Here is a 15,995-nt window from a genome sequence, read left to right on the forward strand (position 1 = left end):
GTAGTAATGAATACTAATGAGTAGTGATGGTTATTAATGGAGTTTGGTGGTGACAAGAGAAGGTTAATTTTACCATAAAATGTAGAGAAAATGATCTTCTAAAGTACTATCATTGCTATCTGTATTAATTTGATGGTGGTTGGAGGAAGCATATACAGCCAGAGATGGTCTGCAACAGTAATGACACTAAATCCTCCAGTCAACTCAATTGCAGTAAAACCACAACACTAACATCCAGTAAAGCCTCCTTTTTCAAAAAAAAGAAGTATAAAACGGAAAAACCAGCCATTTGGCGAACCTGACTCCTCCAGTACTATCCATCTCATTCAGTCCATCTACTCCCCCACCAACGACCTCCAAACGAATCCAAAACCTTCCAGTTCCCTAAAAGCCCCATAAACTCTCCTCCCAGCTTAAGCTCCCCCACCAAATCCACCCACTTCACACTCTTTAGACCCTCTCTTCTCGCTCTCTCACTGTCCTCCATCACCTCCAAAAAGCACCACCAAAATCCACCAAAAACACTCCCAAACCTTCAAAATATAATCTTTTTACCTCTCCATCCCCCTCCGCCCTCCACCGACCCAAAATCCTTCCCTCCCTCTTCCCCAAAACTCCAATCCACCACCTTCTTCCCTACACTACCTACGCACAGTTAGATCCTCTAAATCCTCTAAACTATTGAATACTTCCCTCATATAACTTCAAATTTAGCGTCTTCAAATGAATCGTCTTCCATTTTTAAAGAAGACCTGGCCTCGTTTGATATTCCAAGGTCTAACTAACTCCACTTATGGTGAAATGTCTAAACATTAAATCTTCATGGGAGTTTGATCTTCACGAAGAAAGATCCACTGTCACAAGCCGTAAACACAAGCTCATCGTTTGAAGGCTTTTAGTCAGTTTTTCTGATTTGAGTTCTGTTCCATCTACTTTTGTTATATACTGTTATTCCATGTTCCATAGTAACATCTATATATGGTATTTCACACATAAATGGTACTTTATCCATGTAAGATAGTTGTTTTTTTTTTTTTTTTTCTATTTCCATTTCTTACACATTCCCATTCTTTTAATTCAAATGCCTCACCATTCAGGTTCATTTCTAGGTTCATATATGAACCTTCTTATACAATCTATACCAGTGAGCATGTATAAGATATCCAACATTCCATCCAATTATTATCACCCAAACAGCAGTTATACTGAAGAAACAGCAGTGAATATCAATGGAAAACTACAAGCTGAAAGTTTAGAACCACATTTAGTGAATCTCCCATACCCTTAGAATCCACTTTTCCTCACCACCCACCAACCCCCACCAAAATCCCCCAAAACTCCCCAAATCCACCCCAAATCCACCAAACCCAATTTTCCAGCCCTCTATCAACCCACCACGTTCTTCCCCTGATAATTTCCACCACTTCCCCTGCCTCCCCCACGGGTCTCCCCCAACCTGCCCCCAACTCCTCCAAACACCCCCACAACTCCCCCAATCCGCCTCTAAACTTCCCCAAACTTTCCATACACCTCCTCCACCCTCCCGCCACCCCTCCACAACCCCCAACCCTCCTCCACATCCACTTCAACCCCCAAACCCTCCACTTTCCACTTCCCTCCTGCACATAAATTTTTCACCATCACCAAACCCATCAAACCATCTCCAACAACCAAACCTCCTTCCAAACATCCACCCTCCACCCATCATGACCCTGCAAATCCCCCCACATTCTCCCCTCCTGGACCCGCTAGCCCACGTGCTACACCCCCAAACCCCCTCAGACCGCCCAGCCTGCGCCTACTGTGGAATAGACGCAGCCAACGCCGTAGTCAAATGTGAACTGTGCAACCGCTGGTTCTGTAACGGCAAGCTGCACGCTGCTGGGTCTCACATCGTCACTCATTTGGTGCTTCTGAAACACCACGTGGTGTCTCTCCACGCCGAAAGTGCGTTGGGCGCCGAAACGTTGGAGTGCTACAACTGTGGAAGCAGAAACATCTTCATGTTGGGGTTTGTCAGTGCCAAACACGACAGTGTGGTGGTGATTCTCTGTCGAATGCCGTGTGCACAGCTGCGTGACATCAACTGGGAGACGAACGAGTGGCAGGCGTTGATCAGTGATAGACAGCTTTTGCCCTGGGTGGCTGAAGTGCCTGGAGAGGAAGCTATGGTTAGTGCCAGGAAGGTTTCGCATGAGCAGATCACGAAACTTGAGGCGCAGTGGCGGTTGAATAGGGATGCGACGATTGAGGATCTTGATAAAGTCGATGCCGAGCTGGAAGAGTTGATGCCGGTGCTTTTACGGTACCAGGACTCGTACCAGTACCAGAATGCGTTTGCGCCGTTGGTGGAGGCCGAGGCGGTGTGTGACCGGAACTTGAAGGAGCTGCAGGCGTTGGAGCATATTTCTGTGGCGTGGCTGATGGCGGAAAACGGGTGTCCTGTTGCATCTTTTGCACTTCTGACCCATGAAAAGGCCAATTTGGTGGTTGCAGTTGGGGACGAGATCATTCTTCATTATCGCGAGCCAGGAGCAACCGACGCCGATACTTGGGCGGGAAAGGGCTTTATTGTAAGACTCCCCAGTGCTCGTCTGGAGGAATTCAGCTTGGAACTCTTCCCAAACGGTGGAACTCCAGATACGCCTCCTCCAGTGCATGCAACTACAGGGTTCACAGCTGAGTTTGTGTGGAAGGGCACGTCGTACCAGCGGATGCAAAAAGCGCTCCGTGTGTTTGCTACCGAGGAAGAGTCCGTCAGTTCGTTTATTTACCATAAACTTCTAGGCCACGAGGTTGTGCCGGTGGTTTTCTCCACCACGACGCCGAAACTGCTTTCTGTGAAGCGTTTGGCGAAACTCAACGGTTCCCAGGCGAACGCTGTGGCCACGGTTTTGCAGCGTCCACTTTCACTTATCCAGGGCCCGCCAGGAACTGGTAAAACCGTCACTTCAGCTACAATCATCTACCATTTGGTCAAATTGCACAAACACAAGGTTTTGGTGTGTGCACCTTCCAACGTTGCCGTGGACCACCTTGCACATAAACTCGATACTATTGGCATCAAGGTTGTTCGGTTGACAGCCAGAAGCCGTGAGGATGTGGATTCGTCGGTTTCTGACTTGGCCTTGCACAAGCAAATGGAGGATCTGGCATCGAGAAACCTCCAGAAACTCATGCGCCAGAAACGGGAAGGCGAAAAGCTCTCTGAGGCTGGAGAGAAGTCGTTGTATAACGGTATGAGGAAACTTGAAACCGAGCTTATTATGAACGCTGAGGTTGTGTGTTGTACGTGTGTGGGCGCTGGCGATTTCCGTCTTAGCGGGTTCAATTTCCGGTCGGTATTGATTGACGAGAGCACTCAGGCCACGGAACCTGAAGTGTTGATTCCTATAGTGAAAGGAGCCAAACAGGTGATTTTGGTTGGAGACCACCAGCAGTTGGGCCCGGTGATTATTGATAAAAAAGCCGGCGAAGCGGGGCTCAAACAGTCGCTTTTCGAGCGTCTTATTGCCTTGGGCCAGCTGCCGATCCGTCTTGAAGTCCAGTACCGTATGAACCCAGCGCTCTCTGAGTTTTCGTCCAACATGTTCTACGAAGGGTCCCTCCAGAACGGTGTCAACCTGGAAGAAAGAGCGTGGCGAGGCCTGACGTTCCCCTGGCCCGTTCCAGACTGCCCCATGATGTTCTGGGCCAACTACGGTAAAGAGGAAATCAGTGGAAGCGGCATTTCGTACCTCAACCGTGTGGAGGCCATGAACGTGGAGAAAATCATCACTCGGCTTTTCAAAGACGGCGTGCGTCCAGACCAGATTGGTGTCATTACGCCGTACGAGGGCCAGAGAGCGTACATTGTCCAGTATATGCTGATTAACTCGTCGCTTGTGGATAGAAGAGCACAATACGCCGATGTGGAAGTTGCATCCGTGGACGCTTTCCAGGGCAGAGAAAAGGATTTTATTATTCTTTCGTGTGTGCGTGCCAATGAAGACAGAGCTATTGGGTTCTTGAAAGACCCCAGACGTATGAACGTGGCCTTGACGAGAGCCAAGTACGGATTGGTTATTCTTGGTAACCCGAGGTCGCTTTCCAAAGATAATCTCTGGAACTACTTGCTTATCCATTTCAGAGAACGTGGATGTCTTGTTGACGGGCCTTTGGACAACCTCCAGATGTCCATGGTGCCCTTGGGGAACCCCAACGAGAAGAAACAACGGCAACACGATGCACCAGGGCCTAGGGTGCATGCAAACGACTTCGATACGCAAAGCATGCTTTCTTATGTGGGAGACGACAATTTGTCAAGCAATGTGTTTTCCAACGACAACGAGCAAAAGTGGCCCAAGCTTAATGGCGTTGAACTTGATGAGGATATGCGGAAAGCCGCCGAGATGTTTGCTTCTGGGCTTAATCTTTAAAAGAAGCTTCTCTGGCCTCGTAAGTGTTGCAGCCACTAAAAACACGATCTTGCATAGGAATCAGGCGATTTGAAAGACCCTGGCATATGGAACACAAAAGGGAAAAAAGATGAGGAAGTAAAAGGAATGGAAAGAAGGTGTTTTTGACAGGCTGTATTGAAAATTCCATATGCGGATGCACAGTCTAAAATGGCCGATTGATCCACTGGCCAATAGCAGCTCGAAGGGAGTTCCGGGGAACCCCCAATTTACAAGAAACCTCAAAGGTGCTGCAAGGCCGCTTTTATAAAGAACAAGAGGGATTTTGTACGTTGTTGTTTTTCCCTTTCTTTTCTGGAACAAGGGACCCAGCATGGCCAGGGCTACATTTCCAGCAGAAAGAAGAAGACGAGGTGCATAGAAACAGACTTCCAGAAGCCAGAAGGAGTAATACGGACGGAATCTCTCGGTTGCTGAAGGACCCTGCCGCTAAGCGACGGGCTAAACGGCTGGCTGGGGCAAACGGCTGGCGACGATCGGACGAGGCTACGAGTTGCTGTTGGGCAAGTTTTTCCGTGGTTGCTGAAACCTCTTTTTTACTTTTGATTCCGCTGTTGCATCGGTGGTAAGCGTACTGTATCGCCGTTGCTGCCGGTTGGGCTGTTTCAAGATCAATAAGCTTCGTTGACGAGGCAAAACAGGAAAAAGGCAGGAAAAAGGCGCCCCCCAGCAAGGCAGAATGCTGCATTTTTTTGGCTTTTGCTTGTTTCGGCTGGTATTCTTTTTCTTTCCGTGCACCGCTTTTGAAAAGAAACCAGTATCAAGAGCCCCGGGGCCAGCGTCTATTCCTGCTGTTTCCTTTCCTCCTCTAAAATCTGTGCTTCGTGGTGAGATGAGATTCGCTTATTGTCAGTTGCATGGCGACTGGTTTTGTGTATCTTTTTTACACTCGGCCTGTTTATTCCACAACCGATGTGGGACGCCGGTTTGGTGAGCCTATTATGTGGAGCTATTCCGGTGTCTTTTCATGAGAAAAGGCTCGATAGCCGTGAACGCAGCAGTGTGGTTTCTTGCTTTTTGCTGTGGTTTTTACCATTTTGCATTGGTCTTTTTTTAACATTGGGGGATCTTTGACATAAAAGGATCCTTTCTTGGCCGGTCCCAGCAGTCATTAACCAAAAAAAAATAGCAAAAAAAAGAGAACCCTTTGTTTCATTCCAAGTTGTTTCAACCGTCTTTCTCCTTCCCAATCAAAATTCAGTCTCTCCCGTCGGTTGCAATGAGGCAGCGTCTGAAGCTTTCCCACATAGACGTGAAGCTTATTCTATGGCTTATTGTTCAGATCAAGCCTTTTAAGTATGTGGGTGACCGCACGTTGAGCCAGAGCAGAAAGTGGGATTTGATCCAGCACCGGTTTGAAAACGAACGTATCAGGCTGTCCAGTAACCATGTGGTTCCTACGGTTCGAACGTTGCAGCGTCAGATGGCCTCGGCGCTACGGAAAGCTCGAAACAGGAAACTAGCTTCTGATTATAAACCGTACGCTGTGTTTGAAGTGCTTCATCCTCGTCTGCTGTTCCCAGACTTGGAGCTAGCGGTGTTGGAGCTCCATGACCTTAGTGAGGCCTACAAGAGCGGACAGATGGTGGGACCGTTGCCGCCACATATCAAGGAAGAGGTGGATCCACATGTTCTGTTTGGCGAGAGAAAGAGACGCCGGCTGTCGAACGCCTCGCAGCTTTCGTCTTCGTCTTCTGCGTACCTGGGTTATTCTAGTCATGCTCTGACAGATAAGTATGAGGTTCTGGAGGGTGAAACGACGGCGGTGGGGCTTTTACGGGGGATTATGGGAGAGAATCGACGGTTCCATGAGGATATGATTCAGATGATGAGGAGGCATGCGACGGTGATGAATGGGCGGTTGGAGAAGCTTACGGAGATTTTGGAGGCAGGCGAAGAGGCCGGCGAGGCCTCTGAGTCTGGCGACGAGACTCTCAAGTCTGGCGAGGAGGCCGTTGAGGCCTCTGAGCCAATAGAACCCACTGAACCCACTGAACCCACTGAACCCACTGAACCCACTGAACCTACGTCTCTAGCTCCAGCAGCCCCAGAAGCCGAACCTCCAGAAGCCCCAGTCGTTCCTCCTGGGTCTTCTGCTTCTGGGGAAAAACGAAGCTCCCTACGTGAAGTGCTCAACTGGGACGGCCCGTAACCTCCACTTGGCTCTGGCAGCTGGATAATGTACTATACCATCCTCCCAGAAACCCGGGACGATCGACGGCCTCGAGGAAACAGCCATTCAGGCACGGCAGATCCCCCTGAATGGAAGTTGATCCTTTCTTGTTGTTTGGGAGGATTCCATTGGATATATAGAAGATCTGGGAACGAGAGGAAAGCTGGAGGAAAACTGAAGGAAAACTGGAGAAAACTGGAAAGGGGAGAATTCCCTGGGGGGTCAGTGCCCCCCCAGTGGCCCCCTGTCGCTGACTCCCCGGCTCGTTGTTGTTGTTGGGGACGCTTTGTCCCAGAACAATGGCCTTTCTTCCTCCCTTTGATTGTCTACAAAGCAAAGGCTAATACAAAAAAAAGACTAAAACGACAAACTAAAATCTCTCAAAGAGACTAAAATCCTCTCAAAGAGACTAAAATCCAGAGAAGGAATCTAAACTGTAGTTTAATTTAACAAAGGCTCTTTACGAGATTAGAGTTATTTGATGCTTTTTTGCTTTTTCTGGTTATCTGCTCTCTTCTCTGTATCTGCCTTGTCTCTTCTCTCTCTTCTCTTCCCTTCTGCTTCTGTAGAGACGGCTAAAGGGCAGCGGCGCCGGCGCCGGAGGAGTTGCTTCTTCCAGTATGGTTAGATTCAGACCAAAGTTTAAAAAGTGGTTTGAAGCTGGAGATATGGCTTTTTTCGGTATTTGGGCCGGTGGAGGTTCACGGAGCAATCTCTGGAAGGGAACGTAATTCCGTGGCGAAAGCAATACGTAGAGAAGTGGAAGATTCTGTTGGTTTATGGTTTGGAGAAATTGCAAAGTTTGGGGGAAAGGTTGGTGGAGGTTTATGAATATTAGGTGGTTTTGCGTAGATGGAGAAGAAGTGGGAAGACAAGATGAGCGCTGAAAAATGGAAATGTCAGGGATTTTGGGAGGAAGGGGTTGATTTAGGGTAATTCGGGGACGCTGGTTACGGTGGTGTTTTTAGATTTTTCAAATTGTGCCTGGTTCGTGAGTTAGCTGGGGGTTGGTGGAAATGTAGGTTTTGCGGGTGGAAAGTACCCATGAAAAGTACACAAAACGGGGGATTTGGGGGAACGAGGGAGGGAGAGTGTAGAGGATGGAGAAAGGGTAGAAAAGGGCTGGATGGGCCTTTTTCTGGAGCTTTTTGGGTGGATTTGAAGGTTTCTTCGTTGGGTTGGTCCCATTTGCAGCCATTCCAAGAACCAAGACGTCTTTCTTGAGTGAATGTGAAAAATGGTTTAAAAGAAGTGGATCTGGGTTTGGAGAGCCGCCTGGAAAGATAAAATGGGTGTTGGAGGAAGTGTTCAGGGGCGGTTCTGGAGAAACGTGGCTCAGAAGGGTATATATGGAGGGAAGAGAAGAGGCAGTGAAGTGGACGGGAGGAGGTTTAAGAGAAGGAAGAGAGAGTAGAGGGAGTGGAGGAAGTGGTGAGGAAGTCAAGGAAGATGTTTTGGGAAACGGAGAGTTTTGGGTTCCAGAGTTGCTTGTTCTTCGTTGTTGACTGGACTGGCCATAGAGGGTTCATCTAAAAGGACAGTTAAGAGAAGAAGGGAACCGAACTTAAGGAGCATTTAATACCTTGAGTATGAAGAACCATTTTATTAATCCACTGCTTCCTGGAATTACGAGGTTTTCTGTGGCTGGACTGAAGACTTGGACCAGTCGGTGTCCACTGAGTGATGGCTTCTTGTTTAACACTTATCGTACTTGGTATCACTAGATCCACACTTACGAAAGCATTGGAAGCTTCTTATTGTCATCCTGGTTTTTATACATTTCCAGGAAGCTCACCTGAAAGCCTTTTGGCCATAACCAGCCATATCGTCTTAACCAAAGATTCACCTGAACAGGAATCAAATCGAGTTCCAAGTTTCTGGGAAAGGCTTATGGGGTTAGATGTGATATTAATGGTTGGCATGTGGTGCCAGGGTGACTTGTTCTGCATCACCATCTTTTGTACCACTCGTAGTCATAGGCCATTGGATACTGTTCTCTCCAGAAGTCTCCAGAAGTCTCCAGAAGTCTCCAGAAGTCTCCAGAAGTCTCCAAAATGACCATTGAAGGCGGAAAGCCTCCAAAAACAGGTACGAAGACGTTGCCAGAGTTCACACGTCAACTCTGATTGGCTTTTGAAGGTTGGCTGTGAAAGTGACGAGATCGTAGTTGGAGCAGCAAACGACCAGTAGTTGTTGATTATGGTTAATTGGAACAAAACTGGAGTCCCTGACGACCTCTGCTGAACAAACAACGTACTGGGAACTTCCAATTGTTCTTCGAAAGCAGTATTACTGCTTCCCAAAAGTCATTACTGGAACTACCGTCTTCCGTCAAGCATTGACAAACCAGAGCCTGGTCTTCTTAGAGGAAAAGGAGGGCTTCATTTTCTTCAAAATGCCCAAGAAAGGTGCTTCTGAGCTTTCTTTCCATTGAAGCTTCGAAGATGGTACTTGGACTGCCAAAGTCGATATCTCCTTCCAGCTCAATCTACCAATGGGAAGTCCAAGTAGAACCTGTAGAATACTTCTAGAAACCACCAAAAAACGCTTATTCTACGTTTCTACGACCTCAGAGTAGCTGTCTACGACCCCAAAAGATGGTTTCTACGTTTTTCTGGACCTTTTTAGTCCCCTGGTTCAGCAACCCACACAGACATCGAGAGCCTTTGTAAGAGACGTCCACCAACTCACCAAAGCGACCCATAAACCACCAAAAACCACCAAAAACTATCAAAACAGGTTTTCCTCGACTCCCCAGTCCATCCCAGTCACTTCTCTACCCACTACTACCCTTCCCCATCCACTTCTACACTTCTTCCCCAGAGTCCCTCCAAAGCCACCCAGATCCACCCAGACCATCCAATTACATCCAGAAACAAGAAAGCCACTGGAACTCATCTGGGCCTCCTGGCACCTCTATTCTAAGGAAACCACCAGTAGATATGGTAATTCCAATTACATGTGGTATTCTAATCTCTGGCCTTCAGGTATTCCACGTTTACACTAAGTATGAGTTGTACTCTAAGTATACACGGTACACTAGTGTAAGGTATTCCAAGTCTATGGTCTTTCAAGTCCAAGTGAATATAACACTCTAAGTCCATGGACTCTAAGTATTTGGTATTCTGAGTAAATACAAGTACATATGGCACTCTAAGTATATGGTACTCTGAGGAGACTACTAAGTACTTATGGTATTCTACTGAAACTGCCTATAAAGCCCTCTGGTTTGCAAAGAACGTACCTTATTCTTCTGTTTAGTGGTATTCTTCTGATTAGTGGTATTCCAAGTCCATGGTATTCTAAGTAAATATAAGTCCATGGTATTCCAAGCATTCATGTCATTCTAAAGACATACGGTATTTTAAGTCTACATGGTATTATAAGTATATAGTATCCTAAGTATATGGTATTCTAAGTATATGGTATTCTAAGTATATGGTATTCTAAGTATATGGTATTCTAAGTATCCATATTCCAAGGACATACCATCCCCTTCCACTGCCTCCCCCTCCCCTTTGAATCACCGTGGCATGCGTTTCTGCCCTCCCACCTTCCCACCTTCCTGTTTAGCCACCTTCCTGATTAACCAGCTGCCTCTGCCCCCAGACCAACCAGGCTTTACCTTCAAAGCCCACCTTCCTGTTCAGTCCAAGCAAGACCTTCCCTTTTGGTCAGATTTGTCCCCAGAGCCTTCCTGATTAGTTTTGAAGGGGTCTTCGAGGCTGGGGAGATTGTTCACAAGGGCTTAGCATGGGTGGAGCGTTGACGACGGCCCAATCAGGGCATCGCTGCCAGAAACAGTAAATGAGGTGGAAATAAGCCACCCAGGGAGGGAGGAGGGTTGCAGAAGGAGGAGGGCAGTTTGGGGTTGTTTGGGGTGGATTGGGGTCGGTTTGGTGGTCTGGAAGGGAGAACTGGGCAAGTGGAGGAGGATGGGTTTAGGGAGAACTGGGGGAGTAAGGAAGGGCTTGTTTTGTTGGGGAATGGACGGAAGGTTGGGCTGGAGACGTTTGAAGGGCGTTTGAAGGGTGTTTAGAAGGGGAATATGGAGGTTCTGGTTGGTCTGGGTGGATGTATGAGAGGAACAGAAAGTGTGAGCTAGAACACGAAGGAGGGTTTTACAAGGGCTGTTATGGGTACCGTTGGAAAGCCCTGGACTCGGGGAATCCAACGAACCTGGTTTCATCGATTTCCCATGCCTGTGGAGCTTTTTGCCTGGCATATTCCTCTGTAAACCACTCTCTATAGCCAGTCCCAAACAACCACAAAAGAACACCCCAAAAACTCACAGAAAAACCTCCACAAAGTAGCCAGTAACCTCTTTAACCTTCTCCAGGCCTCCAATTCCTCTTAAGCCCATTTCTTCACGTCTTCTCACTGCCTTTGTAGTCCTCCTCCAACTCTCAATCAAACCACCAGTAAATCCACCCAAACCCCCCCAAAACTGCCCAAAACTCCTCCAAATCCATTCCCTCCTGCTCTTTGTCCCCCCTATACCCCCTTCGAATGTCCTACGGTTTCTGCAAGGCAGTTTCTCGACATGACACAAAAAGCACGTCGAAAAGACTAATCTGGACGTTCTGAGCCGGGGGATACCGTAAAACCTCTGAAAAAGCGTTCCCTGAATTCCCTTTCTCTCCAGTAACACAGCAATACACCTTTGAATGACCCCTGGTCTCTCTCTTTCTGTTGATGTCTCTCATAACCGGAAAGTGGGGAGCAGTGGAAGAGTAACCGAAATATCCACCAGCACGGCGGCTAAACCGGTCGAAACATAAAAACCAGATAAGTGGGGAAGACGCAAACGGCTTTGAATCTGGGGAATACAAAAAAGATAAGCACAAGAGGGTAATTGGAGGGCTTTGGGGAACCAAAGAGTAGCGCCTGGCGTTTTGAGCGATTTGGGGGGTTTCTAATTTGCCAATCGTAACAAAAAGTATACAGAAATGAAGCCCTGATTTTTCTTAACAAGATGATGGTATTTTTGGGCGGTTTAACCGACAAGCAGCGGCGGGGATTGGTCTTTGCTAAGCAACTGTAGGAGAGGAAGCAGAAGGGCTGGAGGAATTGGCGGTGGGAGGGTGGAGGAGGGGAGGAAACCGTTTCCTGGGGGATGTCGAGGAAGGGGTGTTTTTTTGGACCGGTTTGGGAGACTTTTGGAGGTGGTTTGGGAGAGTTAGGTGGTGAGTTGGAGCGATGTACTGGGAATGGAAAGGAGGGCTAATTTACGAGTTCTGCTGATTTGGAAAACAACAAGGGAGGAGTGGAGGTTGTAGAGGAAGAGTTTCTGGTTGTTTTGGTTGTTTTTGGGAGTGTTTTGGATGGGTATTGGTCGAGATACGTTGAGCCTTATACTATATAGTGTCTCATACCAAGACCATCCAGGAATGTCCACCAAAAGGCAGGTAAACTGGCCAGGAAGTGGTTGGGTGTTATTTAGAAGGTTTAATTACCCTGGTTGACTTCTTTTTGTGGTCTTTTTGGGCCATTTTCTGCCTCTTTTCTGGCCCTTTGCTTCTTCCATATACTGTTTCATAAGTCCACCACCAGAAGCCCCAGAAACCCCAAAAAGCACCAAAATGAAGCGGATTCAACGTACTTTCCATCTATACTATTCAATCCACTTTATTCTGTTCTTTTTTATCTTTTTTGTCCCAATAAGTGTCCCTTTTTCTTCCTCCCCATGGCAACCGTAAACTGCCCAAATCTCCACCAAAAACATCCCAAAACAATCCCCATTTGTTCCCTAGCAACAAAAACCAACTCCCAAACACCTCCAAATCGGGAAAAATACCCCAGGATTGTCCCTTCAAGGACGGTTTTCAGAAGACGAAAGCCGAGAAATCAAACACAATGGGGTGCAAAATCACATCTATAAAAAGTCTCTTTCGGCACAAAAGATACCGAAAAGTGGAAAAGACAACAAAAGAAAAGAAAAACGTGAAGATTTGGTTGTTTTTGGAAGGTTTGTGGAGGTTCAGGGAAGGTACGTTGGACAAGAAATGGGAAGTGTGGAGAAGGGGCAGACAGAGAGGGAAACAGCGAAGATGTAAATACGAGAGATGTACGAGAACAATTAGAGGGTGGGAAGGAAGGGACTGACGAAGTTTGGGTTGATTTGGGGGTGTTTTGGTGGAGATTGATGGAGGTTTGGTGGAAAGAGGTGAGAAAGAGAAATGGGGTTATAGAGGCGTAGGCAGGGATTTAGGGGAAAGAAGATGGAGTGTTTTGGAGTCCCTGAAACTGGAGGATTCTAATGAACTTGGTTTCGTGGAATTTGGATGGGTATTGGTGGAGATAGGTGGTGGTTTTGAAGTGTTGTATGAGAAGAAGGAAAGGGGACGTAAGTGGGTCAAAAGTGGACGAAAAAGGCTCAGGAAAGGACCAAATGGGTTGAACTGGGGGTGTAAAGTTGACTGGAGTGGTTTAAATTGGGTGTTTATGGGTTCGTTCGTGGAATAACTGGACCTTCTGGGGAGTAGAGTGAGGAGGACGAAAAGGTCCAGAAAAGGCGCCAGAACGGGCAGAAAAATTTAAATTGTAGTAACCAGAAGGCGTTAAGAATCATGGAAATGAAGAATTTAAAGCTTTTGAACCGGTTTAGTGCTTTTCTGGAGCTCAAAAGTGGAAAATCTCGTCCATTTGCAGCCAAAAAGAGCTTCAATTTAAACCTCCATTAAACAACGAAAAAAGTCTCTAGAAAGACAATCTAAAGCTTCAAAATCCCTCCAATTCCACAATTAATCCGTTTTTGACAACCCAGGAACGTTTTTTCCCAACATTATCCCACTTCTTGTCAACCCTCTCTGAGCCCTCATACTACCCACTTTGAGACGCCACAAAACCACCGCCAAACCACCCCAAACAACGCCAAAACCACCAAAATGACCGTCTAAACCGTCCCAGCACCATCAATAACATCATATTACGTCTTTTCCGGGTCTAAATCGCCCAAAAAGTGACCTTTTCAGGTTCATTTCTTCATCCACCAAAACGTCACCAAACAGCCCCAAAACAACCCCAAACATCACCAAACGTCACCAAAACATTCTTTGCCGGCTCCAGCAAAGGAAAATCTACTTTTTACATCTTCTTTCTATCTGAGTGTTTCATTAATATACATGGCAACGAGGGTATAGCAGGCAACGAAAACCAGGCCTGGAGGCAGCGAAGCGGATCATAAATAAAGCAGGACAATCACAAAGTGACCAGAACCCTGGAGGATATCGAAAGATTGAAGTTGGGATCGAAAAATCGTAAAAAACCGTAGACTATGACGAAAAAAGCATCCAAAATGAGAAAAGCCTGGGAGGGCACCGAATAAAATGAACGTAGCGTGAAATGGGAAATGGGAAATGCAAAAGGAGCCAAAGACGAATGGAACGAACGAAAAAGCACCGAAAAAGAAGGTCTTTTCGTCGAGTTATGTATGAAAAATGTATGGGTATCCAAAGAAAGCGAAAGGGCCAATAAGAAACCGAAAAACCGAAGAAACCGAGGACCGAAAACGAAGGGGGATCCAAAATAAATATGTAGCGAAAGCATGAAGTGAAAGAAATACCAAAAAAGGCTGTTTCTGGGTATGAAAAGTGGACAATTAGTGAGTGGGAGCCAAAGTATCAACAAACCTCCATCAAAAGCAACCGCTGCGGGGCCACAATCAATAAAGATTGGTATACAAAGGTAAAGAGCGTGCTGGTGGTTCGAACGAGCCACTTTCTGGCCCGTTTGGACTGTTCTGTCAAGAGTTATGCAATAAAGTGTGGATTTGATGAAAAATTCACCAAAGACCACCAAAAACAGCCATTTCATGGCCGTTTTTGATGTTTTAAATTTGCACAAAGCTCAGAAAGTCAAACCCCAACTCCCCTTCACTCTCTGGCGAGTAACTGAACGGCGCCATCTCATCCACCATCTGTAAATCAAACCCCTGGCCTTGTTCAACCTTAGGCATATGTAAAAAGTCCTCCAACGTCGTAGGAGGCGTAGGAGGCTGTACCTTTTGCACCTGCTGCTTCTTGGCAGGCTCCGAAAAGCATCTGCGGTGGTTATTTGTCTTCTTCTTCTTGATTCCATTGCCTGGACCGGTATAACTCTTAAAAGTGAATCCGCCAGCGGATTTTCTTCTTTTTTGCGAGTGCTGGGGCGTTTCTGGCGACGCCAACTGTTGAACCGGCTGTGGAGCTTCAAATTGAGCCAGTTGGGGGAACTGGGGAGTTTCAAAACACCCATTTTGCATGCCCATATTCACTGGAAGCTGAGGTTCCACTGGTTGCATGGATTCTGGGAATTCCACGCCCATAAGCCCCAAACCAAGTAGCAGCTCATCAAAACAAGGCCCGTACAAGTCGTCTGAAGCATAATTGTAGCTGTAATTCAGCGTATTCGAATAGCTAGACGAAGGCAGATGGCCTGAAAAGACCGTATCCACAGTTGGCGAAGAACAAACGCTGGAGTTTGAAGAGGAAACAGCCTCCTCTCCACTTTCCTCCAGTTTAACCGGCGAAAGATCCACAAAAACAAAGTCTTTGGGCATTCCAGGCTTCAGTTTGGGTCTTTTCAATGGAGGTCTTCTCAGCATGAATTGTTTGCCGGCGGCAGAGATTTTCTGGGAAGAATTGAAACATTCAAGCGACGACAGGGCGTCTGCCAGCGTGGGCAGGCCTGAAGAGACCAGTCTTTTGATTCTCCAGAGCTTCTTGCCGTTGGCAGGAGGAAGAACGTTCATTGTATGAGATGGAAGTGGAAATTGGGAAAACTGAGAGTGGCAGGGCGGACTAGGGGGTTTATATATCATCGAGGAGACATTTATTTGGATAGGGACTAATGGGGGTATTTTTTTTTTTTGCATTTTTGCATTTTGGCATTTTGCAACCCTGCAAAAACCTGCCGTGGCTCGAGCCGCAGGGAGTGCAGGTAGGCGATGCAAGGAGTGCATATAAGCAGGATATGTCGACACAAGCGGAAATCCCATAATAAGGGTACGGCAGGTTGTATGCACGACATTAGACTAATTAGGCAGGGTGATGGCCCCCTCTTTGGTAGTTCTGGCAGCGAGTAGGGCCCTTTGGCAAGGTGCCCTTCGGGGCACCTTGAGAGAAACCCTCGTTCACCCACCCCCAAATCGTCTTTCTGCCATCTCCCAAAACCAGCGCCCACGGGCCCCCTGGAGGTGGGCCGGCAAGTGTTTTCTTTTCCTAATTGGGAAACCCTGCACCTTCTTTACCCGATCGGGTAAATTGCGCGCAGCTCTCTGCATACTCCGCACCCTAATCGGGCAAGTGCTCAGGCATGTGTATGCGCAAGTGGAGAATTAACAATTTGTCACTCACAAAAGAGACCCCTCCTAAGCACCTCCGGTT

At 47.2% G+C, this 15,995-nt stretch overlaps 3 protein-coding genes across 3 annotated transcripts; 2 read left to right on the forward strand and 1 right to left on the reverse strand. All coding sequences in view use genetic code 12, as the record gives it.

The window, feature by feature from the left end:
- Positions 1-2,003: 2,003 nt before the first annotated feature.
- Positions 2,004-4,418, forward strand: NAM7 (ATP-dependent RNA helicase; the record flags this gene model as incomplete). Its single annotated transcript, XM_025485175.1, has 1 exon — positions 2,004-4,418. The coding sequence occupies one exon, from the start codon at positions 2,004-2,006 to the stop codon at positions 4,416-4,418; it is 2,415 nt and encodes an 804-aa protein (XP_025340106.1).
- Positions 4,419-5,676: 1,258 nt separating this feature from the next.
- Positions 5,677-6,609, forward strand: CXQ85_001467 (uncharacterized protein; the record flags this gene model as incomplete). Its single annotated transcript, XM_025485176.1, has 1 exon — positions 5,677-6,609. The coding sequence occupies one exon, from the start codon at positions 5,677-5,679 to the stop codon at positions 6,607-6,609; it is 933 nt and encodes a 310-aa protein (XP_025340107.1).
- Positions 6,610-14,461: 7,852 nt separating this feature from the next.
- Positions 14,462-15,361, reverse strand: AGA1 (Aga1p; the record flags this gene model as incomplete). Its single annotated transcript, XM_025485177.1, has 1 exon — positions 14,462-15,361. The coding sequence occupies one exon, from the start codon at positions 15,359-15,361 to the stop codon at positions 14,462-14,464; it is 900 nt and encodes a 299-aa protein (XP_025340108.1).
- Between the last annotated feature and the right edge of the window lie 634 nt (positions 15,362-15,995).

Source organism: Candidozyma haemuli, assembly GCF_002926055.2.
Source record: "Candidozyma haemuli strain B11899 chromosome Unknown B_2014730914, whole genome shotgun sequence".
In the NCBI taxonomy this organism is placed as follows: Eukaryota; Fungi; Ascomycota; class Pichiomycetes; order Serinales; family Metschnikowiaceae; genus Candidozyma; species Candidozyma haemuli.